Source organism: Chinchilla lanigera, unplaced genomic scaffold, assembly GCF_000276665.1.
Source record: "Chinchilla lanigera isolate Chin_1 unplaced genomic scaffold, ChiLan1.0 scaffold00049, whole genome shotgun sequence".
Lineage (NCBI taxonomy): Eukaryota > Metazoa > Chordata > Mammalia > Rodentia > Chinchillidae > Chinchilla > Chinchilla lanigera.
Window position 1 is genome coordinate 10326000 of NW_004955450.1, and position 26394 is coordinate 10352393.

At 59.2% G+C, this 26394-nt stretch overlaps 3 protein-coding genes and 1 long non-coding RNA gene across 5 annotated transcripts in view; 2 read left to right on the plus strand and 2 right to left on the minus strand.

Moving 5' to 3' along the window:
- Positions 1 to 6918, plus strand: part of Ubap1l (ubiquitin associated protein 1-like) — a gene marked incomplete in the record, with an annotated part of 20886 nt that extends 13968 nt beyond the window's left edge. Inside the window, 3 exon segments of the mRNA XM_013518971.1 lie at positions 1586 to 1795; positions 5981 to 6082; positions 6513 to 6918. Coding sequence (XP_013374425.1) covers positions 1586 to 1795; positions 5981 to 6082; positions 6513 to 6647 — 447 coding nt within the window.
- Positions 2349 to 10545, minus strand: LOC106149607. 2 transcript variants are annotated; one of them, XR_001235911.1, is made up of 4 exons: positions 10347 to 10545; positions 8748 to 8893; positions 3621 to 3805; positions 2349 to 3466 (listed from the first exon to the last, which is right to left on the minus strand). It is a non-coding gene; the product is annotated as an uncharacterized LOC106149607 (long non-coding RNA). The 2 variants fall into 2 exon arrangements; XR_001235910.1 differs by having other exon boundaries at positions 2349 to 3805.
- A 120-nt stretch (positions 10546 to 10665) lies between these two features.
- Positions 10666 to 15936, plus strand: LOC106149569. The gene is made up of 4 exons (XM_013518831.1): positions 10666 to 10837; positions 13899 to 14519; positions 15169 to 15256; positions 15486 to 15936. The coding sequence occupies exons 1-4, from the start codon at positions 10666 to 10668 to the stop codon at positions 15550 to 15552; spliced, it is 948 nt and encodes a 315-aa protein (XP_013374285.1). The 3' UTR covers positions 15553 to 15936.
- A 2084-nt stretch (positions 15937 to 18020) lies between these two features.
- Positions 18021 to 21687, minus strand: Kbtbd13 (kelch repeat and BTB (POZ) domain containing 13). The gene has a single exon (XM_005393736.2). The coding sequence runs from the start codon at positions 21128 to 21130 to the stop codon at positions 19754 to 19756; it is 1377 nt and encodes a 458-aa protein (XP_005393793.1). The 5' UTR covers positions 21131 to 21687; the 3' UTR covers positions 18021 to 19753.
- Between the last annotated feature and the right edge of the window lie 4707 nt (positions 21688 to 26394).

Genomic DNA, 26394 nt, shown 5'->3' on the forward strand with positions numbered 1-26394 from the left:
CTCCACGGCCGGCGCCATGGCCCCGCTGCGAAGCCACAAGTCCACGGTCGCGGTAAGCACGCGGCCGCGGCCTCGAGACGCCGGGCCTTCCGCCCCGCCGGGCGCTGCGGTGCCCCCTTCCCCCGGGCTCCCGCTGTGCCCGCTCGGCCACCGGGATCATCTGGGGGAGTCTAATGGGAGAGGGGCCTCGCTCCGACCTGGCCCGCAGCGGGTGCTCGGAGAATGCCTGGGGAGTTAAGGAAGAAGCCGATGCTCCAGGCCGCCCCGACCGCTCAGCTGGAGGGTCAGTGCAGGAGGGCTCCCGGTGGGGCGACTTCCCGACAGACGCACGGGGGAGAGCCAACCCTCAGCACAGGGCGTCCAAGCGGACGCGGGACAGGACCCAGCACCAGACGGGCATCGGGCGTTGAGAGAAGGCCAGGCTGCCCAGGGTGGGAGGCTCCGACTTGGACGCTCACAGCCGAGCCACAGAGGCGGCAGCCTCAGGGCCCTCGCTCTGTCCCGTCCAGGGCCCTGTCCCCAGTGTGTTTATAGCCGTGTGTCCTTCTTTAAGAGGTCCCCTCCAGATTGTTTAAGCCCCAGACTCTATAAAACCTAGACCCGCAGCAGATGGGGTGGGACAGGGTTGGCAGCAGAAGGTGGCACTTGGGCACAGCTTTCTGCGCTGAAGTCGGGCCGGGGGTTGCTGCAGAGTAAGGCGAGGTGGAATTAACCAGAGCCAGACTTGCGGTCTGGCTTTTGCCCTCACTAGTGTGTGACCTTAGGCAAGTGGTGGATGTGGACGTTCCCCACCCGAGGGAGGGGAGGGGCAGGAGAACCCCTGAGGTGGGGATGGCTGGGGAACTCGTGCCCACATCCACAGGCCGCCCTGGCTTTCCTTGAGGGAGGGGACAGGGCCGTGTCCAGGGCTTTGCTAGCCTGTGCCCTGCGGCCCCCCAGTGCTGGTGAACTCCAGATCTCACTGAGATGCAGGGCAAGGAATCCTCCAGGTCAGAGCCATGGCCCAAATGTGTGCTGTGTCTGAGGTCATTAACTTCTCTGCACCTTGATCTTGGTATCTGTTAAATGAGATAAGAGGATGGTTCTATCAGATTTCTTGTTTTATTTTTTTTTTTTCCTTTCTTTTTGTATGGGGGAGAAGGAACTGGGTCTCACTGTATCGCCCATGTTGGTTTCAAACTTTCGGGACTCCAATGATTTTCCTGCCTCAGCCTCCTGAGAGTGTAGCTGGGAGTGCAAGTGTATGCCGGCATGCCCAGCTTCCTGTCACATTCATTGGCAGTCAATGAACTGTAGCCTCGGTGACAGTGCCCGGTGCCCACTGCTTTACCACCTACTGTCAGCTCACACTGCCTCCGTGAAGCCTCCTAACACTTCTGTAGGGTCCATGTGAGATGCCCATTTTGCACAGGAGTAAAGTGAGAGACCTGGGTGTATGTGTGGGGGAGCTGGGGTCTGCAGGACTCAGCCCTCAGCGGTGCCAGCATCCCATTCCGTACAGGAGGTGGTACTCAAAGCCACCCTTTGAAATGTCCATCCCAGCCAGCATCTCCTGTGGTAACTGACACCAGCCTGTCTATTTCAGTCCCTCAGCCCGTACACCTGCCTGCCACCTCTTAGGGAGACACCCCAGCCTCTCCAGCCCTGCAGATCGCACCCTGATTCTACAGCTGACCTGCTGTCCGCTCTGAGCCAGGAGGAGCAGGAGCTCATCGGGCCCGTCGTGGCCCTGGGGTACCCGCTGGCCAGAGCCATCACGGCTCTGCAGAGGACGGGTAGACAGAGCCTGAGCCAGGTGAGTGGGGGCTGCGGTCTGGTGAGTAGCTGTGGGGCTTTGGCCTTTCGGTTAAAGAAGTTTTGCTCCCTTCTTTTTAGAGGTACAACCTCAGCCTGGTGTTATTACTGGGGTTTGTGAGCGGGTTTCCAGACCCTTCGGGTGCCTCCCCTGCAGGAATTTTTCACCGGTTCCCATGCCCACTGGCAGATGCTCAGTATTCTACCCCTGTCCAGTTCCTGCCCCAAGGACAGGGAGCTGGAGCTCTGGACGGTCAGAAATCTCTCCAAAAAGGCCCAGGAGAACTTATTCTAGTGGGTTGTTTGTTTGCAGTACTGAGGATTGAAACTAGGGCTTTTGTGCTGAGCTACATCCCCATGTCCTTTTTTTTTTTTTTTTTTAACATTAAGACAGGCTCTCACTAAGTTGTGAAGTTGCCTAGGCTGGGACTCCAGCCCAGCCGGCAGTCCTCTTGCCTCAGCCTCCTAGGCTGCTGGGATTACAGCTATGTGCCACCGCGTCCAGCTGAGAGATTTTTTTTTAAAAATCTGTGTTGTCCAATATAGTAGCCTTTACCCACAGGTGGTTACTCGCAATCGGTGACTTAAGAAACTGAATTTTAAATTTTATTTAGTTGTAATTAATTTAAATTCAAATTCACATAGTGACATACGACCAGGGGCGACCACACTGGGGAGCACAGCTCTAGCCCCCCCAGTGAACAGTTTACCCACTTCCGCCTCTCTCTTCCCATGTACCCACCATCCCTTAGTCCCGCCTATTTACTGGGCGCTTCCTGGGGTAGGCCGAAAGCCAGTGGGGAAACCAAGGCACATCTAGAGCTGCGCGCTGGGTGGGTTTCCCTGGAAGCGGGTACAGGTGGAGTTCGGCAGGCAGGATGTTTTTAAAGAGGGCCTTGGGACGGGTCCGGTGGAAGACAGGGGACAGAAGCCAAAGAAGCACCTGCCAGCCCCACCGATCCGAGGCCCCTCCAGCCCCTCTGAGTCCTAAGCAGGTTGACATCGTGGTTGGGCCTTTATACGTCTACTTCAGCCAGGGTTTGCCTGTGGAAACGGGAGACCTGGGGGACGTGGGTCTCTGTAACAAACCCCAAAATGTAGCAGCTCAGTACAACCACCATTTATTTGCTCACAGTTCTCTGGGTTGACAGTTCGGGGCTGGACACGGCTAGGTGGTTCTGCTGGTCTCACTGAGGCGACAGATTGCTGACTTAATTGGACCGTTTGATCACCTCACCGATGGCACAGTGTTGGTGGTACTTGTCACCAAGGCCGCATGGCTGCAGGGAACCGACCACTGGGTCCCCGGAGAGCATGCCTGAAAGGGGCACGGCCTCCCACAGCCTTGGCTGCAGTGGGCAGGGTCGCTTTCGTCTGACCCGGCGTCCCAAAGCACGTCTTAGACCAGCCCAGACTTAAAAGGTGGGAAGATAGACTCTGCCTCTGGGTGGGAGGACTACGAAGAACTTATGGCCGTTCTTGATGTACCGAGAGGAGGTCCCAGGGTTCAGCCCCTTCCCGGAGGGGCCAAGCTTCGAGCTGGACTTCAAAGCCAGATGAGACTGACGCTGACGTGAGGAAAAGGGATGATATTCCAGGCAAGAGAGGCAGGTGGAAGAAGAGGCCCTGATCCAGCCAGGCTTTCGGAGGAGAGCGTGCTTGAGGCAGACCACTGGGAAGTAAGACGGAAGGGGACTCAGGGCCAGACCGAGGGCAGCTTGAAGGCTGGGCTGAGAATCTGATAAATGACCCAGTAGGTACAAGGGAAGCACGGGGGCTGGGGGCGGGGCAGGAAGTAGCATGACCACCATTATGCACACCCCTACCCCAGTGTGACATCCCCTTCCTGGTGTTTTCTAAGCATCTGGTTAGACAGCTGGTTCCAGAGCAGTGGCATTTACTCCTTTTTTTCCTGTCTCTGCCCCCACCATCAGAGGGCTTGGGCATCTTCTTCGTAGTCACTGATTGCAGCATACAGGTCCGGTCCGCAGGTCTGAGGCTGAGGCCTGCTCTGTGGGGAGGGATGGCAGGAGGGTGACTCGCATGCTGGCTGAAGCAGCATGCCCAGCCAGAAGCAGGGCATGCTGCTGCCAGGCGGGGGTGGGAGGGTTCCTGCCCCTCCCTGCACTCCTGCTTCTGCTCTGCTCCAGGCTCATCACCCTGGGTCCTTTCCAGAAGGAAAAACTCCAGCATGGTCACCCCAGTGGCTAAACTGAACACCGTCTTTGCCCCAGCCCCTAGTCTGAGAACATTGGATTCGGTCGTCTCCATTCTGCGAGGTTGCTGTGCTATTCCTGCCCCTCTTTGGGGGTTCCTGCACTCACAGGATTGAGGAGGAACGTGTGTATGAGACCAGTGACTTCAGGGACCTCAGGACACTCTCACCTACCTGGGGGCCTGAGGCAAGCCTGGTAGCTTCTACAATCCCGCAGACCCCAAAAGCAGACCGAGCCGCAGCATCTTCACAGATGCGCATCCCCAGGCCTGTCCTGAGGGTGGTCCCGACATGCGGCATGGCTTGGTGTCAGCTGTCCCTGGAGCCATGCCTGAGAATCACCTGGAGAGCTATTAGCACATCCGGGTGTCCCAGCCACACCCCAGACCAGAGACCTCGGAGCCTCAGGAGTGTGGCCCAGGAAGTGAGGTCGGTAGTTTTCCAAGCATGCAGGGAGGGTGCCATGAGCCCCAAGGCTGCGAACCATTGTGGTGGATAAGCCAAAGGCTGAAGGAGCCTCCGCCATCCTCCCCTGCCCTCACCGCCCTCCTCCCGGCCTGCCCGCTGTCTGCCTGCAGGACAAGAGAGCTCAGGGATCCAGGGCCTCATCCTCAAATCACCTGCCCTCCCTGGACCTCCACTTCCTCACCTGAGAGGGAGATTAGGGTGTGGGGCTCTCACTGTGTGCTCAGAGCAAGGTCCTGGAGACCCAGGCCGTCCCTCTGGCCTTCGCACTGGCCTTTGTCTCCCAGGCAGCTCTGACTGCAGCTGGGACAGTGGAGCTGCAGCAGCTTGAAAACCAGCCAGCCCGCCCTCCTGCCCTCTGCACGCTCTGAAGGTCTGCAGGAACCCGCCCCGCTCCTCCTCTGCGAACACCCCTAACTCCCCCAGGCAGGAGCCTTTGTCTGGCACCAACTGCCTATAAACCCTGCTTTGATTTTCCTGGCCCTCATGTTGTCCTGCATCTGGTTTATCTCCCCCACTAAGCTGTGAGTTCCTTCAAGGTCATTCTTCATTCATTTCGTAAACGCAGCATCTGTTGATTGAAGAGCTCCTTCCAGCTGCCACGCTGGGCCCCGGGACCCAGTGGCTGGGGACATAGTGGCGGGCAAGACCAACCAGCCCCTCTCACATGGCGCAGGAAGTGAGGGAGGGGAAGAGGAAGTGGAGCGATCACGGAGCTGTGTAGGCCAGGCAGGGAGCTCAGGGTGCTCTGGGAGCAGCAGGGACACCGCCAGTGGAGACCCAGGTTCCAGAGGCTTCCTGAGGGGCCTATGCTGGAGCAGCCAGTGGCTGGGACAGGGTGGAGCGGGCCCTTCAGCATCCACCAACTTTACCCGCTGTTTCCTGAGGGTAAAGGAGCCCTGATGATTTTTTTTTTTTGTCTTTTTGAGACAGAGTCTCACTATGCAGCTCAGGCTGGCCTTGAGCTCACTTTGTAGCCCAGGCTGGCCTTGAACTTGCAACGATCCTCCTGCCTCAGCCTCCCGAGTGCTGGGCTTACGGGTGTGCGCCACCACGCCCAGCTGAGCCCTGATGATTTAAACAGCAAGTGCCACACAGCATTTGGGCCATTGGGCCCCTCCCCTGCCCACCGCCCCTTCCCGTGCTGTAGAGGCTCCGGGTGTGCTGGGGACAGAGAAGTGTCTGGGCTGGCGAGGGGGCCCGCACACACGGAGTGCTCACTGGGAGGGGGAGTGTGTAGCCTGATCGCTGGTAGTAGCTCCCCACACCCTGAAAGCCCCTGTCCTGGATTCCAGCCCCGGTCTTGGGACTGCGGTGGGGAGCAGAGTCCGCTTGTCCCCACGTCTGCAAAGGAGGCCACTGCTCTGGGGCCCTTGGCGCTGAGGATCTCTGGGCTCCGTTGCATGTGGAGCTTTCCCAGCCCGCCTGGCCCGGAGCACAGACTGCACCCCACCCGCTGCTCCTCCGTCCTCTCACCAGCCCGTCCTCTCTGCCCCTTCCGTCCAGTTCCTCGGCTACCTCAGCGCGCGGGAGAGGCTGCTGCAGCAGGGCTATGAGGAGGGCCTGGTGGACGAGGCCATGGAGCTGTTCCAGTTCTCTGAGAGCAAGGTCAGCCGTGCTTCCTGCCGGGGTCCCGGGAGACAGAGGGATGGGGTACAGCCGTCCCCAGAGCAGCCGCGGCAGGACAGGCCATGACGTGTGGTTGGAGGTGGAATCAGCAAGAGGGCAGCTGGAGACCACGTTTCAGGCCTGGGGCCAGAGGAGGAGGGAAGCCAGTCTCTGGACGTGGGACGGGTCCCGGGGCTGCCTGTCCTGCACCCACACCCAAGCACAGGGCATTGGGAGGAGCAGGAGGTGGAGGGGAGGCCAGGCCAGGGCCTTTTTCCCTGCGCGGAGGGAGAGGGGTCAGAGGCCGCATCACCCCAGAGGTGCAAGAACACAGCAGGGGCCGTGCAGGGGCCGGCTTGCCTGGTCTGTGGGGCCGCAGCGGCACCGGGAGGGGGCTGCCTGGGTCCCAGCTCTCTCCACCCCTCCGCAGGCCGGGGAGTTCCTGCGCCTCTGGGAGCAGTTCAGCGACATGGGTTTCCAGCCGCAGCGGGTCAAGGAGGTGCTGCTGGTGCACGGCAACCGCCGCGAGCAGGCCCTGGAGGAGCTGGTGGCCTGCGCCCAGTGACCGCGGGGCTGCCGGGCGGACATCGCCAGGGCAGCTGCCCACTGCCAGCAGCCGTCCTGTGTCATCGACCCAAACTGGAGCTACACAGGCAAGGCTCCGCAAGTTCATTGTAAAAACACAAACATCACCAAGGCCTGCGTGCTCCAGGAGGGCAAGGTGGGACTGAGCTTTCATACAAGCCTCGCACATTGCCTGGGTTCGACCCTCTTTCTGTGTTAATAACTTTGCTTTTGAGGGAATTAAAACAACAAAAGATGGCCAGTTCTTTTGAGTTCTGCAGGCTCCTGGTCGTGCGGTGGAAAAAACATCTTAACTAAGAATCCAAAGCTCTGAGTTCTGATTTGACTTCTGTGGATGTCTGAGTTCAAGGGCTCTCAGGGGCTCCGTTTCCCAAGGAAAAGTAGAAAACTCTGATGAGGTCAGAATGTTCCAGACCTGGCCACTGCCCGTGAGATACTCTGATTCAGAAAGCACAGCTTGACAGCCTCCTGGGTTTTGCTTCATTGGTTGTTTGAGACATAGATCCAAGCAGTTCTCCTGCCTCAGCCTCCTGAGTAGCTGGGACTACCCTACAAGCTCAGTTTGTTTTATGTAAGGAACTCTCTGGGGTTCTTCACAATGTCATGGGCCCACAGCCAATGTGGATGGCCTTCTACACCAGCCAGTCTAGGCCCCCTTCTGTTCTGATAGTCTGGGCCCTACGTCATCTTTCGTCTTTTGGGAGATAGGAAGGTTGGGACCAGAGCGGTCTCCAGCTGCTCCACACCTGTCCTTTAGAGGCTCCCAGGAATTGAAAGGGCCATGGCTGGGCATGGTGGTGCATGCCTGTAATCCCAGCACTCAGGAGGCTGAGGCAGGAGGATCTTTGCGAGTTCGAGACCAGCCTGGGCTACAGAGGGAGCTCAAGACCAGCCTGAACTGCATAGGGAGACCCTGACTCAAAAAGACCAGAAACAAAAAAGAAAAAGAAAAGGCCACTTGCTGGAGCCTGCAGAGGTCAGAGGCTAAGACAAGGGTGCCTGTCTTTGCCGGTCACCCCACAGGAAGCTTCCACAGAGTCCAGACCTCTCAGCCACTGTACCCAAAAGGGGCTGCACTTGGGGCCGTGAAATCACAAACAGAAACACCAACACTGCTCAGGGCTCAGACCACTTGTCTGAAGGTGTCCCGGAGACTTCTGCGGCCCCCATAACAAGTCTGGGACTGCTCCCGGTCCCCTCAGCCCCATCCATGCCCTTGGAGTTTTCCACAAAGCCCCAGTGTCCGCCAGCTGAAATCATATGAAAGGTATTCTTTGGCCTTCAAATGTGCTTTGAATAACTTTAAGGCACTGCAAAACTATTTGAGAAAATCAGCGGGATGGCATAAAGTTGGGTCATGTGTCTCTGTTGCCAAAAATAAAACTAGCTTTGGAAAAGACAGTACAATTAAAGTTCAATTTCTAAGAAGCAGTTTTAGGGCCAAAGTTATTTTGGTTCTGATTAAACTGACCTGGCCTCAGTCTACCTCTTTATTAAGTCCCCTGCAGTAGAGCTGCCCAATTGTTAGGGCCCTCGCCCGTCCCACCGCTCCCCTCTTCTCCCGCCTACGCCAGCCTTTCCATCCCTGGAAAATAATTGTTTGATTAAAAATGAGACAGCAGGCCAGTCATGGTGGAGCACACTTGTAATCCCAACATTTGGGAGACTGAGGCAGGAGGGTCACTGCGAGTTCAGGGACAGCCTGGGCTGCATAGTGAGTTGAAGCCCAGCCTGAATTACCTAGTGAGACCCTGTCTCAAAAAACAAACAAACAAATCCAGACATCAATGAACAGATTATTAGTTTAAAATATGTTTTAGGAAGCAGAATAATGTAGTTTAGAAGCATGGACCTCGAAGTCAGAGCTGGGCTGAAACTACAGCTGATCACTAGCCAGTGTGTGATCTTTGGAAAGCCCCCCAGCCCCTCTGTGCCTTAGTTATTTATTCATAAAATACAGATACGAGACTTTGTGGTTGTGCTGGGTGGGGCAGTGCGCAGGGAGCTTGTGGCACTGTCTCTATCAGCTACTTATTCAGACGCCCTTGGAACCTTCCTCACTGTGTGTGCAGTCACTTACCCTGGTCATCAGCCTCATCATCATATGGCTAACAGGTCCCCAGCTGGTACGGTTGGGGTCCTTGATATCCCCCAGGGCTCCTGGACTGAAGGCTTGGTCCGTGGTGATGGCACTGCTAGAGGTGTGGAACCTTTAAGAGCTAGGGCCTGGGGAGAGGAGGAAGTCAGTCGTGGTGTCGCTTGAAGGGGCTGTTGGGACCCCGCCCCCTTCCTGGGTGCCCTGCGTGTCCTGCCGCAGCCTAGGCCGCAGGCCGTGCAGCTGAGTGACCATGGACTCTGGAACCGTGAGTCCGAACAATCCTTTTCTCCTCAGTTCATTTTTCTCAGGAAGTTTCTCATGGCGAGGGGAAGCTGACCAATCTCTCTGGCTTTGTAATCAAATTCAGAGCCGGACATGGTGGCGCACACCTGTAATCCCAGCACTCAGGAGGCTGAAGCAGGAGGATTGGTGTGAGTTCGAGACCAGACTGGGCTACAAAGGGAGCTCAAGGCCAGCCTGAACTGCACAGCGAGACCCTGTCTCAAAAAGACCAAAAAAAAAAAAAACCCCAAAAACTCAGAGCACCTGGGAGAAGCTGTCCCTGGGACTCGGCCCCTCCGGAAGTGCCATGTGGTGGAGCAGCGGTCTCCACAGCTGACACAGGGCTCAGGTGGCTCCGGGAAGCAGCAGCAGGTGACACTCCAGCTACCTGAAGGCAGGCAAGGGACCGGATGACGCCCGCAGGGGAGGCCAGGCCAGCGGGAGGGACCTGGCCGGGTGCAGCAGGAGGCAAAGCTGCCCCCGTCCCTGCTCTCCCCACGTCCTCTCGCACTGACTCTCCTGTGCCACCTCTGCTCCCCCGGAGGCCCGGCTAAAGTGGCCCCGACTCTGACAGACGGCTGTCTGTCTCATACGCGCCTCAGGCTGAAGCCCTAGGTCCCTTATGTGTCCCCTCCCACGATCTCTGAAGGATCCCAGTGGTGACAGTGGGCCCACCTGGTAACCTGGGCTAACCCGTCACCTCCAGAGCCTTAGCTTAATTACCCCCGCAGAGCCCTTCACGCCTGGGAACTGGGATACGGTCACCTTCGGGAGCCAGGATCTGGCTTACGACCCAGGGGCCACGCCTCACCCCAAATGATACAAAGCTCCTGTGGGATCTCTGGCATTCCCATAGGGAGTTTGTTGTGATTTGTATCGGTGTTGTACAGGGGACATTTCTAGTCTACAGTGACAGCAGGGCAGGCTTCCTGTGTGACCCCAACTTCCTGTCTCGACTTGGTGTGCAGGTGAGGTGGCCGCTCCCAGGGCTCGGGCGGGGCCGCGGGGTGGCCGACCCTCGCAGCGGCCTCCTCTCACCTCCCAGCTGAGCCTGACACCCTGCCTCACCTCAAGGCAGCCTTCCGCAGCTGGCGACATCCTGGAGGGGCTTCCAGGCCAGGGCAGGAGGGGGACACACCCTGGGCTCAGTTGGCCCCTGCGGATCAGCGGAGTCAGGAGCTGCGGCCTCTCTGGGGCCTCCTCCCTGCTCGGCCCGCTGCTGGCCGGGCCTCCTGGCTGTCCGGGAGGGTTTCCCCGCGGACCTCTGCAGGCTGGGGCTGGGTAGAGGAGCATGCTTACCTTAGACAGTGGCTCAGAAGTGATGGGTTTAGGGCCCAGTGACTCTGTCAGGGCAAGGGGAGACCCCTTGGCGTCTCTCACGGGGCCAGCCCTCCTGCCTCCTGTCCCTGTGTGAGACGCGCCTCCGGGAAGACCTGGGCCATCTTCCCTCATGGGGTTGGAAGGCTTCAGAGTCCCCTCCTCGGGCCAGCACCTCCTGCACACCCCTGCTCACCCCAGATCCTCAGGCCCCAGCTTCATCCCCCCGAGGTCCAGACCACCCAGGGTCCCCACAGAAACTCTCCCTGCCTCTGTCCTGCCTTCGAGCCACCTTCAGGAGATGTGGCTCTGTGCCTTCATGTGGGGACAAGGTGACAATGAGCAGGCCAAGAACCCCTCCCTCAGCTGTGCCTACTCTGCCACCCCCTTGCTCGTTAACACCTTCTCTGAGCTGCGCACTGCCCTGGGGAGACGCAGCACCGCCCAGAGACCCGAGAGCGCCCGGCCTAGCTGTCTGCCCAAACCACAAGCTGTTGCCTAATTCTCCCACCCAGCAGCCTTGGTGGCACCGCAGACCGGCTGGCCCGGCAGTGGGAGAGGAGTGACAAAGGGAAGTGGCCTCTGCCCCGGAGTGGGTCCCCGGGACTGGACCAAGCAGCCAGCGCTGGGGCCGGGATGACAGCAGGAAGTCAGAGCGACAGGCAGTGCTGGCCCTGATTCCAAGGTCTCTCGAGGGGGCACACTGCCAGCTTCCCCTGCGGGACGGGCCTGGCCAGGCGCCCCTGCCAGCTGCATACCCAGCCCTGCAGCGGGGAACCCACCCCACCCAGCCGCTGCTGTGGCCCTCCCTCCTGCCATTCTCCTCCTGAACCTGTCCTTATAAGGCCACCCGCTCAGGAGACGTGCGGTCCGTGTCCTCTGGGCAGCTGCCCGCACAACGTCACCAGCTGTTTAACTACTCGGGACTCTTAACTATGATTTTATTTATTTATTGGCCATTAAGAAAATGTTTCGAGATTGGCCAGACATAGTGGCTCATGCCTGTCATCCCAGCACTCAGGAGGCTGAGGCAGGAGGATTGCTGTGAGTTTGAGGCCAGCCTGGGTTACATAGTGAATTCAAGGCCAGCCTGGACTACAACACAGTGAGACTCTGTCTAAGAAAAAAGTTTCTAGATTGAGCAGAGACATTAACTGGGTGTCGTATGAGGGCAGAAAGATGGAAGCCAGGGAGTAGTGGAGCCCGGGACCCTGACACACCTGCCTCAGGGCATGGGCTCACACAGATTCCAGATGCCCAGCAGCCGGGTGATTCAAGGACTTCAGCAGCCCCGTGCTGGCCTCGGCCCCCTATTCTTCAGTGACACCCACGGTGGGGGGTAATGCCCCTCCCCCTGCTACGGGCGGCTTCCTGTGCTGTCAGAGCACCTGTCCTGAGGGGGTGACCCTTGGAGCAAGTCTGACTCTGACTGTAGCCTTGGAACCCAGCACTTGTCCTGGCCACCGCCTCAGAGGAGCTGAAAACGGCTCCCGGTGCTGTGGCTTCCGGCCTCCCGGCTGGGGCTCTGTCCTCCTCAGCAAGCCTGGGCCACCAGAGTCCTTCAGTGAGGCAGATCCTGGCCTTCACTTTGCCAGGGCTGGTTCTGCTTCCTGAAGACCAAGCTCCCCGCTGGGTCCATCAGAGAACGGGGCGGAGAGTGGGTCTCGTCTCCCTGCGCCCTAATGGTCTGGGTGAGGGGGTCAGAGAGAGGCTGCCTGCCATGGCAGGTCTGGGGGTCTCGGTGCCCAGCGAGGGCACTGTCGCCACCCGCGAACGCCCTCACAGGCTGGTCATGCTGAGGGGGCCACCCGCCTCCTAGGCGAGCCTGGGGACAGGGGCTGCGCTGGGCTAGTGCTCCGCCCCAGGCTGGACACAGCTTGTGGTTAGACGGGACACACGGAAGTGTTTGCGGAGTGCAAAGAACAGGAGAAGGAGGGAGGGGACCCAGGAAGGGGCCTGTGGAGCATGCTGAGCTCAAAGGGAATCCTTTCAAAGAGGTTTCGCTGACTTCCCAGGTGAAAGACCCCCCAGACAGCACCCACGGTGCTTAGCGACCAGGCCTCAGAGCCCAGAGGGACCAAGGTAGCCAGGACCGGGGTGAACGAGAGGCCCTGGTGTCTGCTGGGAGGTCCTGGTGTGAATCTGCTCGAGGCCTCCCGTGCCCGTGGACAGCACTGTGGCGTGCCCCGTCGTCAGCGCAGGGCACCTTTTACATGGCCGCAGGGCTGAGCAGGGGCCAGCCTGGGTCACTGGCCCCGAGTGCTCAGAAGCAGCCTGAGCTCTGAAGACAGCAGTGGTGCTGCTGGTCAGGGAAGCCACCAGCCCTGTCCCTATGATGAGGAAGTTTGTTCTGTCATCCCAACCCCTGCCTTCTAGAGGCAGGTGGCCAAGGAGCTAGCCTATGGCTGTCCTAAGCTGTTTTGAGGGTTCAAGGTAGGAGGCCAAGCTAAGAGAAATTGTTTGAGCTCTTGCGGGGTGCAGGGCCTTCAGGGACAGCTCACGGAGACGACACTTCCTTGACATCTAGCTCTTCAGGCAGATGGGAGAACCCCCATTGGCTTCCCCTTTGCTCCACATGTACCTCCCTCTCAGCTCCACCAGGGGGAGCACTGTCCTGCACCCTCTAAATCAGGGGGCACTAGGGGTTGAGCCCACAGCAGGAATGGTGGGAGGTGATTTCCTCTTGGGGGTCCTATGCATGCCACGTGGCCAAGCTGACTGCTACCGCCAGGCCAATCCATGGCTGCCCCGCAGAGGTTTCTGGATCACTGACGTGGGCTGGGATCTGATTGTCTCAAACAGGCCCTGTTGTGCCCACTGGTGGATGAGCCTCAGAGAGGTTAAGCAACTGCCCCAGGTCACACAGCCTGAAAGTGCTAGAACTGGCCCCGCTAGGCCGGTCCCCCACTGTGAGCTCTCACCAGAGCCCATGGCTAGTGTGTGCACCAGACACAGGCTGTCATCCTCGGTGACAGACACAACGTGGGGCCCAGGGAAGTGAGGCAACCAGTCCATTGTTGCGTAGCAGGGTCAGGCCTGGCGCAAGGGTCTCCAGGGCTCCCCATGGCCCCTCTGGCCCCTTGGGTAAATTGGCAGTGGTCAGGTCTCACGGGACGGTGAGAGCCAGGCCCATTTAGAGGTGGCAGAGGCCGGATGCCCAGAAGCTCGTGTATCTGCTTCTGATTCCATTCCCAACCACTCCTCAGAGAGCTCCTTAAGGTCAATATTTTCCCTCAAATTCAAGGGCTTTGGGAGGCCAGACCCCAGCTTCCAGTTACCGAGGCACTAGCCCTGCCTGGAAGACAGTCCTTGGGTTCCCACCACCGTAACAGGGGGCCAAGTGCTGAGAGGGACATTTCCCAGCATCCCTCACTGTGCCTGAGCCTCGCCACCCAGGGACAGAGGCCCAGAGAGCCGAGGCCCAGGGGAACAGGGCGCACAGCCAGCGGCGCCTGCCAGGAGAGGATGACAGCACCATCACTCAAGCCAGTCATTAGAGGAGAGCTAAGGGGCGGGGCTGTTTACACGGGCAAGGCCACTCCAGGGACAGGCGAGCTGGGGATAGCCGGGCCTGGAGCGGTGGCCACCCCACCCAGGGGACTGAGGGGCTGCTCGGGGGAAGACCACCTGGTGGGAGCGGTGACCTGGGGCAACGGAGGAAGAAGGGAGGAGCCCAGCAACAGGGCCCTGACCTCAGCTCTGCTGGCCGCCCCTTTCTCGGTGCCCCTCCTGGGAGCCCCGCAGGGCAGCGTTTGGGGTCCCACTCTCTGACACGTCCCCAAATCTACCCTGCAGCTCTCCATTTCCTGCAGATTAAGGCCCAAGTTCTGGGCTCTCCACACCCAGGCTGCAGCCTGCCTCCAGCCTCGAAAGGCAGGCCGCGGCTCATCGGCGGGTGCCACTGCGGAAGGTCGTGTCAACCTCTCCATGTCCGTTCATACAGAAACCAGCTTTGCCAGGGTCACGCTGCTGGCAAGTCTCGCAGCTGGGGCAGGAACCCAGGTCCCCAGTGCCAAAGCCCAGCCTTAGTGGCTCCACCAGCTTCTGCCCCACTGGGTGCCAAGTATGTCCTGCGGGACGGCGTCCCACTCCCTGCACTGTGCCCTCCTTGCCGGAGGGGTCCGCGAAGGGTGGGCGGGAAGGTGGAAGAGAAAGGTACAGGGAAGGGAGGGGTGTGTGGGCGGAAGTTAGCCTGCGGCCAGGCAGAGCCAGCCCTGTCTGAGTGTGGGGCTGCCCTCTGCTAATGAGCCCTTTGAGGTTAGCACCTTTTTGCAAGCCCTGGGGAGAGTGAAACTAGTTAGAGAGAAGCTGCTAGGCCTATGAGGGGGCAAAGTGTGTGTGTGTGTGTGTGTGTGTGTGTGTGTGTATATGAGAGAGAAAAGAGAGAGAGAGAAAGAGAGAGAGAGGATTCCAAGATTCCAAGGGCCCAAATGTCCAAATACTACCAGCTCCTTTATTTCTCTTTGCTGAACCAGAATGCAAAAAGAATGGGACACAGAGAGCTGGCATTAATTTATTTTGTGGTGTTGACCTTTGCACTGAACTACACTCCCCTCACCCCACCCCTCTTTATTTTTTATTTTGAGACAGGGTCTTGCTAAGCCATTAAGTTGCCCATGTTGGGCTCAAACGTGCGATCTTCCTGCTTCAGCCTCCCAGAGTGCTGGGGTTACAGGCATGCTGGGATTACGGGCCCAGCTGAGAGGGGTGATCTTTACAGGAAGAAAGAAGGGTGGAGCTGTGGGGTGAGGGAGGACAGGCCTGAGGGCTCACTGTGGAGCTCTCCCCCTGGATGTCCTGGCAGGAGCACAAGCACCAGCCCTGCATGGCCGGAAGAGGACACAGGCTTTAGCTTGGCCACCTGCCCTTTTATTGCGGCTGCACGTCTCCAGGTGAGTTCCCTGGCCCTGATCTCACCTCCCTGCCCTGTGAAAACGTGGGTGGATGAGATGTGTACACCCCACCCCGATACCCCACGGCCCCACAAAGGTTCCCTTTTGCTGTTCATAGCTGCTGAGACATCTCAGAGGGGTCCCCTTTTTTCCTGCTTACCACTCCAGCTGGGGCTGCAGAGAACCTGCTGGGATGAGCCCCCCCAGTGGCGTCCCATGTCCCTCCCAGGTCCGGGATCTGCACGCTCAAAGGTGGCCCGTCTCCGGACAGCTGTGCCTTCCCCCGGCACAGTTAATTTTCTGCTGCTCAGAGAAGTGACAGCAACTTGAAGCAAAGCAATTAGGATGTAAAAGAGCCCCAGCTGCTCGGAGCCAAAGGAAAATAAACAGACGGGCCCGGTGTGTACTCCACAGCCAAGAGTGGCCATTCTTCATGGGCCGATTAGCACTGCCGGCCCCGCCTCGTCCTCTCCCTGGAAGGAAGAGATGTGGCCCAGGAAAGCGGCTGCTCTCGGTCCGCGCTCTCCCCCGCTGTGCGGCGGGCTTTGCCGAGTCTTCCTGGCCACCTGCACGCGCCCAGGGCCCTGCAGAAACAGTGCCCTCCCCTCTGAGACCCAAGCTTGCTGTCTATCTCCCTGTGAGTTTCCCCTGATTGAATGAGCAGCGGATTCATGCATTCATTCAGCAGACGTCCAGTGAGCGCTCTTCACCCATTGAGCAAATATTCAGGAAGCCCCTGCTATGTTCTAGTCGCTGTTGTAGGTCCTGGCTGCACTGGGGGTGTAGCTCATTGGTAGAGGGCTTGCTCAGCCTGCTCTGGGTTCTATTCCCCAATACCAAAAAGCAAAACAAGCCCCACCCCCGCCGCGAAAAACCTCTGCCCTCATGAAGTCAGATTTTAGCAGGAGGAAAGAGACAGTGAGTAAAGGTAAGAGCAGCGTGAAAAGTGATGCTACATGTTTTGGAGGAAAATAAACAGGAACAGGAAGTAGGGAAGGCAGGGAAAGGGGAGACGGACTTGAAGGTCAGGAATGGCCTCAGAATGACAGTGACATCTGAGCAGAGACCTGCAGGGATGGAAGGGAGGGAGGTGAAGCCAGGCAGAGGGACTGGGATCAAGTGCCCGGTGCTGGGAGTGGGCCTGTGTGTCTGAGGAGCGGCAGTGAGGCCGGGACGGTGACAGGATTGAAGCCGGGGAGGAAATGAGGGGGCGAGATCCTGAACGCCTCTGGGTTTTGCTCCGGTGGGTGAAGAGCCACCCAAGGGCTCTGTGGGGAGGAGTGACACATCCGGTTGCCGTGCCCACAGGCTGGAGCGGCAAGCAAGGCCACAGGCCCCCCAAGGGGGGCCATGGGAAGGCCTGGCCTCTCCTGCCCCAGTCCCTCAAGCTGCACAAACACACGGAGGACCAGGAGGGCGTGGGTGCCAGACTCCCAGGGTCAAAGTCTTGGGGGAAGCTTGTGGAAGACTGCACGGAGCTCCAGAAAGTCTGTCCGCAGGGCGGCCACCACGTTGACGTGTTCTCTGCTAACCCCTCAGAGTCAGCCTCGGGCCTCTGACAGAGATTTCAGACTCGGCCTTCTGGACTCAGGGACTCCTTAGTGCCTCTGTAATGGGCCCTCCTGCACCCACTTTGCGCCCTCAAACACCCTGCAGTGGTCGAGGGGCCAGGGTATGAGAGGCTGAGTCCCTACTCCTGCCTCGCGCTTCACAGGCTGTGGGGCTTCCGGAGGGGCGTGTCAGCTTCCTGCTGTCTTCCTCACCCGCAAACCAGGCACGGTGACCACCCCAGTGATCACCCTGGCTGAGAGGCGGGGGGCTCGAGGGAAGAATCCAGAGCCTTAACCCTGAGGGGCCATAGGAGAAGGTTGGGGGGCATAAAAGCTTCACCCACAGTTCCCGGTAGCATGCTTTAAAATTTGTGACACTGGTATGGTGGCGCATGCCTGTAATCCCTGCACTCAGGAGGCTGAGGCAGGAGGAGCACCATGAGCTCAAGGACAGTCAGCACTACATAGTGAGACCCTGCCTCAAAAACACAAAACAAACAAACAAAACATTTAAAAAACTCCAGCAAGTCAACTGTGGGAAACAGTTCACTCCGTGTGAATACTGTGCTGTTATAAATCTGCACAAAAGACATCTCAGAATTGCTGCTCCGGGCGGAGGACCCACCAAACGCAGGGAGTCAACAGGCCCAGGCTGCGCAGCCCAGCAGTTCTGGGGGTGGGAGAGCCCAAGCTGACGGGTCTCAGGGTCACGCATTTCACATGTTCAGCACTGGTCAGGAGGCAAGAGCAAGGAGGAAGTGCCCTGTGCCGTTCAGAGAAATGATCCAAATGGCTGCGGTGGCACATGCGTGTAACGCCAGTGCTCTAGGAGGCTGAGGCAGGAAGATTGCAAGTCGGAGCCCATCCTGGGCAATTTAATGACATAGCAAGACCCTGTATCAAAATAAAAATGGGCAGGGGGTGGAGCTCAGTGTGAAAGCCCTGGGTTAGAAGGAGAGGGAGAGAAGGGGAGGGGAGGAGTGGGAAGTGAAAGGAAGGGACAACTTTGGGAGCAGGGCAAAAGAACCACAGGTCTCTTCAGCACCCCTGGGGCAGGGCTGAGCATCAAAGTTATTTAATTACTAAGGGGCGTGCACCTTCGTTCTCCCAGCTTGCTGCTGACCAGGGCTCACACGTCACAAGGGCCCATGCTAGCCTGCGGGAGCATGTGCCCACGTATGGTCTGCACGTATGTGAAGGGGCAGAAGGCTTCCTTCCAGGACAGAGCCAGAGCATGATGGTTTTATTGCCCTCTAAGACATTATCCAGCTTCATCTCTAACTCAGCAAACGTATTTCAGCATGTCTTTCCCAACTACATATACAAATCTTAGCCTTTCAAACACTCTTCCCAACTGGCCTTGCGTTTTTCTGGTTCCATTATGAGTCCAATCACTCACTGACACGTGATATAAAATATGCTTCAGCACAACCGGAACTGAGGGGCGCTGCCATGCTGGGCGGCTTTGGGCCAGTCGGTCAGCTTCTCCATGTATCTCACTGGTCACACGGCAAGGGCACGGCTCCCAGGAGAAGGACATCAAAGTACTATAGCATTCACGGAAGCTAAAAAATCAGAGTTTACTATTGTCACTCACTGGACAAGGACATATATTCCAGGGCTGGACGGTCCCGGGCCATGAGGGTGGCCTTCTGCAGACTTGGGACACTGGGGCAGCCCGACACCAGCTTCCTGCCCAGAAGCCGGTCCTGGATGTCCAAAGGGGGACGAGACTGTCTAACAGTGCAAGTCCGTGGCAGGTCCCTATCTAGCGGCCCCCACAGCTTGGCTTCTTGTAAAGCCTCATTTTACTCTGCAGGTGTGGAAATGCCCCCAGCTACCAGCACAAGGCCTCCGCCTTGAATACTGTGTGCGGCTACTGCGTGTATACACACGGACACACCAACACTGAGAGTGACGTCACAGCCAGGGGTCCAATGAGCAATGCTGGCAGCCCAGGTCAGGCAAACAAGGAGCTGGGTCAGCTGACCCTGCACAGAGGAGGGGGAGACCCAGCTCACAGAGAGCGGGACAGGAAAGGCATTTATTCCAGGCCCGGGGGAGGGCAGGCGCATCGGCGGGGAGAGCCGTGGGACCTGCAGGCTGCAGACGAAGGCACACGCGGAGGAGGTGAGGCAGGACTGGGCTCACGCCTTGAACAACCTGATGCGTGAGGGTTAATACTCCACTGTCCCTGCGGGGGTGGCAGAAAAGGGCACTGGCAGAGGGCTTACACCTGCATGCTCCCTGATGTTCTATGTCCCCAAGGGGGGTGTAGGGAACCCTTTCCTCCCCCACAGGCTGCGCCAGGACCAGCTCAGTTGTGCTTGCTGCACGGCCTCACCCCCTGCCCCAAGATTCGGGGTGCATCTACAATCCGTCCACTCTCCTCCTTCCGGAGGTTATTAATTTCTCTTCTCCTTATGTCCCTTTTGCCCAAAGGTGCCTTTTTTTTTTTTTTTTTTTTAACCAATATGTTGCTTTCAATCCTTTGTGGAGGGAGACGAATGTGTAAACCTTTTGTTGTCCCAACCTGTCCTGTTAGGGCTGAGCTTTTCTGGGTTAGATCTGACCAGTGACCACACCTCTCATTAGGCCTAGCACTGTATCGGGCACACATGAGGCACCTAGTTCTTGCCCGCTGACCGGCAGTTTGGTTACTATCACCTAACCCACGACTAGCCATGCTGGATTAGTGGCCCAGTCACGTACAAGCGTGGGTTATCCAAATCCTAAGCACCTACCCCTCCTGCTGACATTGTGACCCACCAGCTCCCAGCAGAGGCCAAGTGCTCTGAGGGCTCTGGCGCTCCCTGAGCTCCTCGGTTCAGGACACTAGACCAAGAACTGAGCGTCTCCAGAGGTCAGAAGTTCTCAGCGGCCAGCTTCACACTCAGCCTCGGCTCAGGGACGACTCTGGGTGCTTCTTCTAAAGCCACTTTTGAGTTCACAGTTCTGGCAAAGGCAAGGCCACGGGCCCGGGAGCTCCAGCGGGCAGCCTCAGCAGAAAGGTCTGCAGGGAGCCGGGCCGGGGAAAGCCGATCTTCTCTCTGAGCAGCCGCCAGGTGCCGCCCTCGATGGCGTACAGCAGCGTGGACATGCGGTTGACCGTGTAGACGGTGTCCCCGCGCACGACGGCCGTGAAGAGCGCTCCCTTGCTGTTGACAAACTGGCCTGGCAGTGCCGTCCACTGGCCAGTGACCAAATTGAGACAGTCGATGGCGCAGTGCAGGAAGTCGTCGCAAGGTCCATTGCGCACCACGTAGAGGCTGTCGCGATGGGCCACCATGCAGTGGCCGTAGCTCTGCGGACGCCGCAGCTCGGCCACCGGCTGCCACGTGTCGGTCCGCGCCACATACTCCACGATGGTCGTGGTGTCCGCGGGCCACCACAGGCACACGAAGAGGCGGCCGCGCGCCTGGGCGCAGGGCACACCCGCGGCGGGCTGCGGCAGGTCGGCCACGAAGCTCCAGCAGCCCGCGGCCGGGTCGTAGCGCTCCACGGAGCTCACAGGCGTCCTCTGGTACTCGCCCCCGATGGCGTAGAGGCAGCCGTCGAAGCCGGCCAGCGCCGGGTCATAGCGCGGCTGGTGCGGGCTGGGGAACTCGCGCCATGTGCCGCCGTCGGGGTCATAGCAGAAGCCCAGCTCCACCACCTCCTTGCTGGCGCCGCGCACGCCGCCCACGATGTACAGCTTGTTGCCCAGCGTGGCCACGCCCGCCAGCATCGTGCTGGCCTCTAGGGGCAGCGCGGCCAGCGTGCGCCACGCGTCCTGCTCCTCGTCCAGGTAGCACATGGTGCGCGACGCGTCCTCCAGGAAGCCGGGCGCGGGCGTGTGCGTGCTCAGCGCCACGTAGCAGCTGGGCCGCAGGGCGGCCACGTAGGCGCGGGCTTCGGGCAGCGCCAGCCCGGCCGCCAGCTCGCAGGCGCCGTCGCGGATGAAGAGCGCGGCGCTGTGGAACACGTCGCGCAGGCCGAAGGCGGCGGCCGCGTCGCACAGCAGCGTGCAGTTGTCAGACGTGAGGCTGTGCTCCAGGAAGCGCGCGAGCGCCGGCGCCTGCAGGAAGGCGGCGCACTCCACGGCCTGCAGCAGCTCGTCCTCGGCCGCCAGCGCCGGCCGCTGCCCGCGCAGCACCTGCAGCGCCGTGCGGAAGCCGTCGGCGCTCAGCGCCCCCAAGCGCACCTCGGCGGCGCGCGCCTCCCGCATGCCCGAGCGGAAGAGGCCGCGGAAGAAGCCGCAGTGCTCCACCAGCAGGCCCTGCTCGGCCTGGAACAGCTGGCCGTCCACCCACACCTGCACGGGGACCTCGGGGCCCCGCGGCATGCTGGGCCGCCGGGGCCGGGAGCCGCGGGCCACCGGTGCTGGGGCTCCCCTTGCGGAACAACTTCCTCCGGGATATAAATACCTCCCCGGCTAAAGATAGTACGGCTCATGTGATGTGGTAGCCTGCAAGCTGCGTGGCCACAGGCCCGGAGGGCATCCGGAGACCTGCGGGGTCACTCTGATAGGAGAAGTAGTGACACTAGTGACCCGACACCGGGCGCCTACTGCATGCTGGGCCCCGCAGCCGCCGCCTGCACGGATAGCCCTGTCGTGCAAATAGCCCGGTTAACTCTCACCCCGTGCCCTTGTGCAAAGCAAGGGTCCTAACTTCTGGCCTCGCTTTCTTTATCTTTAAAGTGACACCTACTTCACAAGATTGGGGCGGTGTCTGGAAAGCATTCTGAATGAGGCCCAGTTTGGGCGGCTTGTCCAGGGGGCTTCAGCAGAAAGAAGCCAGGACAGGATTAGTAACCACCCCAGGCCATCGGCTAAGAAGGGCAGGCTGAGCTGGAGTTGAGCAAAACGAGTGGCCCAGGACCAGGGTTCTAATGTGGCCTGAGTTTCTGCCCCTGCTTCTAGGTGAGCCCAGTGCTTTTGTGAGCCGCGGTATTGTTTGTGTAAAAGGGGACGAGTAGCATTCCTGCTTTGCAGGTGAGTGGCCAGTAAACTAACTACATGTGCAAATAATCCCTGGCGGGATGGAAGTGAGCAGCTGATGTCCGCTGTCCATTTGCCGGACCCCACCCTTGCCTTGTGATTCTGGAACTGAAGAGAAGGAAAATGGGAGCGGGGTGCGCCTGTGGATGGGAAGAAGAGTTGTGGAAATAATAACAGCTAACTGTGTGTGTGTGGTACTGGGGATCGAATGCAAGGCCTTTGCACAGAGCTACATCCCAGCCCTTTATAGTTTTTAAATTTTATTTATTTTTATTGTGAAACAGGGTCTTACTAAGTCACTAACTTGCCTAGGCTGGGCTTGAACTTGCAATCTTCCTGCCTCAGCCTCCCAGAGAGCTAAGGTTGACCAGCATGCAAAAGGCTTAAACTGCGACATACTGGCTCTGTTTCATAGATGAGGATACTGGGAACCAAGAAGTTTGGTCACATGGCCGGAGAGTGACAGACCTAGGGCCAGAAGCAGCCAGTTTGAATCTAGAGCAGTGGTGGTGAACAGCTATGGTACAGGTGCTGCAGCCAGCTGTTAGCACCGAAAGCTCTCAAAGTTTCACCATCACTGGTCTAGAGTGTGTACTTCTGACCACTGTGCTTTGCTGCCTCCCTGTGCTACAGGTGCTGGGCAGTTAGATGGAGCGTCAGGCTCCTAGGTCCAACCATTTCCATATTAGCAGGAGGGGTGGCTGGGGCAGAGGGAAAGGGAATAGCCCAGGCCTCCTGCTGCTCAGCCCATGGCGAAACTTTCCTAGGTGGCAGAACTTTAACCCTAACCCTAAACCTAACCCTAAGACTCTGGGTCTTAGGTGTCAGGTGGGAAGGAGTTTATGATCCTCTTCCTGTGCCACTTGGAAACCGAGGCCCAGACCCTTGCAGGACGGTGAGTGCCCTTGTGGAGAAGTTCGCCGGCAGGAGGCGGGGAGGAGGGGCACATCCCACCCCCTCAGGACTCAGTGCTGCAGATGCCCAGCGCGAACCTGCAGACCCCAGCAATGTGCCTCCCACCCGCTCACTCCACCCGGGTGGTGCCGGCATGTGGGGTCCACTTGTCTGAGCCTGGGAAGCTGGAGGCCTGTAGGAGGCAGCCAGAAATATCTCCCATGTTCTGCCCCAGGGACCAGACAGGAAGAGGAGGCGGCAGCCGGGGAGTAGGCAGGAGTCCCCCTGAGTACTGTCCCAGGCCCCCTGCCAGCTTCTCATCTTCCCTGCGGCCGGGCACTGGCTGAAAGGGCCTGGAAGGTCCGGGCAGCAGGCATGACACCCCCTCTTGGGGACAAGTGGCGGCTTGGCATTGGCTCTGCGGTGCCAGGACTGACTGTGTCTTTGCCACAGGCTGCAGTATTGGGGCGAGGTCTGCCTGTCCCCAGCTTACAGGGGAGGAGGGGAGGCGTGCAGATGGAAGGAGATTTTCCTGGCTCGGAATGGGGACAAGCGACGACAGAGCCTGTGCCCCGACGCTGGGCCCTGCTCCTAGGCCAACCCTGGACGCGTCTTGTCACCTGTACCACTGTAACCTCGCTGCCTGCTGCGAGGCTCAAGTCGGGCGGGAGGACTGGGGACGGCTGCCAGGGCTACAGTTCTGGTCCAGATGGCTCATTCCCGTCACCGGGTAGCCGCTGGCCACCACCAGAAGGACCCGCCCCGGCCCCTGCACCAAAGGGAGCTTGACCCCTCCTGGCGGAAGCTGCTGCCCGCCCAGCTCCAGGTGTCCCCGGCCCAGCCCCCTGAGTGGGTTGGTTCTAGTGAGCCGCCCGCTCTCCACCTCCCGCAGGCGGGCGCGGGGAGGGGGGTCACCGAGTGGGGCGTGGCTCTGGGCGGGGCGAGGAGCAACCCTGGGCCCCACCCCGAGCCCCGGGGTTGCTGCCTGCCGCTGGGAGCCTTTCCTCCTCCCAGACGCGGAGCGTCCCTCTGGGACTTGGAGAGGACGCGGCAGCATCCTGGCTGTGGACGGCCCACGGAGTTCCCAGGCCCTGGCGACCCCGCGCTCCCGCCCTCTCCACTGTGCACCCCCCACGCCGTGCGAGGAGGGGGTGAGGGCCGGGAAGGAATCCGCGTCAGACTCAGCCTTTCTGCAGCGCAGGCTGGGCCTTGTTCCACTCTGCGTCGGTCCGCACGGCGCACAGTAGGGGTCTGTCCAGTGGAACCCTAGTCCCACCCTGGGGGACCTCCTGATCAGATGGGGACTGTCCCAGGGGATCCTCCAGTCCGATGGAGGAGACATGGTCCTTGCTCTGGGAGCGCCCGCTGCAAGTGATGGGGAAGCCCTGGCTCCCCCCATTCATAATGAAGCTTCTGCCCACGAGGTAGTGAGTAGCTTGCACTGCCTGGACCTCGAGAAGGAAAACCTCTGGAGGAGTCAGAATCCCTGCCTGGGCTGTGTGTGTGTGTGTGTGTGTGTTCCTGGAGATTGAACCCAGGGCCTTTGCACTGGGCTATACCCCCAGCCCTTTACAATTTTTTTTCCCAGTCCCTAAATTATGTAAGCTTGGCTGGAACTCAAAATTCTCCTGCCTCAGCCTCCCAAGAGTGCTGGGATTGCAGCTGTGCGCCATCACACCTGGCTCTTGCCTGGGCTTTGACTTGGCTTGCAGAAGCTCTCCAGCCCCTCGATGGCTCAGTTCTGCATCTGGAAAGTGGAGTTTGGATCTGACTTCTAGGATTCCGGCCAGCTTTGACATCTGAATTTATCATCAGACTACCGCAGGATGGTTGTCTTGTCCCCGGGGAGGCAGTGGCATTGCAAAGGGCTTGTACGTGCTTAGCTTTCACGGAGTGGCTCCTGGAGACACCTGGCATCAGGAAGGCCTCGCCAGCTGCAGTTCACACGGGAGACAAGTACCTGCTGCACGCCTGCCCTTCCTAATCGAGCAACAGCCTTGGTGGCCTGGGGTGGGGAGGAGAATCCGGCTGCTTGCCCTGACAGACTGACCTCTCCCTGAGCTCAAGGCTCCAGACCTCCACCCTCTAAACTTCTGCCCACTGAGTTCTGGGTTGGTGCGTGAGAGCTGTGTGCTGCTGGTGCAGATGGAGCAGCAGGAACTCACCGCTGCTCTTTGGGGCCCGGAGCCAAGCTCTGAGTGTGGCACTCCTTGTTCCTTAACCTTTCACAATCTGCCTATTTTACAGATGAAGAACTGAGGCCCACAAGGGCCAGATAGCTTATTGGAGGGCCTAACACTAAGGAACTCGATTCCTGAGGCCTTTCCGGGCCACCGTGGGCGGCTGGAGAGGGCAAGGAGACCGAGGATGAGGAACAGGCAGCCTCAAGGTGGGCACTTGTCTTCCCAAGCCTGACTCCCAGCAGGGGCAGAGTCAGGAGCTCCTGGCTGTAAGACGCGTCACACAAGCTGGGAAGTGGCAGAGTTCACGCGCACAGACCCGGAACGTGTCCCCAGCCCTGGAGCCCTCTGGTGACATTGGTTTTCTCCCCACAGGTCCCCACTGGGAAGCAGTCTGTCTATACCGGCCACACACAGGACAGGCAGAGCAATGGGGTTGGAACTTGCCTCCTACTTGCCCAGCTCCTACATCAAAGGAAAGCCCTGGGCCATCGGCTGTGTGCGCAGCTCTGACCTAGGGTGTGATGGAAACAAATTCCTCGGTACTTTGGAGTCTTAATAACACAGCTGGCTCACTGGGATCACCCTAACAAAGCTCAGCGGAGTCAAAATTCATGTCCAGTCCGGGAAAAGTTTTCCTTCTTGTTACCCCCTGAGCGGGCTGGGTTGCCGTGGCTTCTCTTGTCAATGGGCGGGTAGTCAGCCGGCCATTGAGGGACAGGGGACAGGGAATGGGGGTAGTGAGGCTCCTGTCCCCTTCTGGACTCCAGTCTGGAGTGCTTTCCAGAAGATGGGGCTGATTCCAAAACCCTCTCAGGCCCGAGTCACATCGTGGCATTTTAGATTTACTTCCCCTTGGCTTTTGTACTTACAGCTGGGGACACCAAAGCCCAAGAAGTGAGGGGACCCGCCCAGGTCCCCCAGGGGAAGGCGCACTCAGTAGATCTGAAGTGTCTGGGTTCTTGGGGAGCCTCCTGCCTCATCGCGGCCAGCATTTTACCCTGAGGCCCAGGGGAACGGCCAGGTGAGCTTCAGGCTCACCAGCGACCCCACAGTTGCTGTAGGCAGGACAGGGCGCCAGGTTCTATAACAAATGCCCGTTTAGGCAACAGACTGCCCACACGTGCAGCTCGTTAGCTCCCAGCAGGAGAAACGGTAACCGGGTGGATTAGGTGTCTGGAAGCTGAACCCATATTGGCTATGAAGCCTTAGAAGGGGGGCTCTCACCCCTCTTCCCATGAGCCTAGCTTCCGCAGTGATGCCAGAGTCCCGACACCAAGGGCCGCGCTGGGGGCGTGAGGGCCAGGGCTGTGATCTTAAAAGCGCCAGGCAACAGGTCCCCCTGGGAGGCTTCCTGGAGGAGGAGGCAGGATGGGTGGCGGGACAAAGGAAAGGGTGGGTTTTCTTGCTGCTGGGAAAAGACCAAGGGAAAAAGGCTGGAAACACTCAGGGTCGCCCGTCCCGGGTCCCTGGCGGACACCGGAACCCCCTGCCCGCGCCGGGGCGGGATGAGCCCTTAAAAGGAGCTCGGGG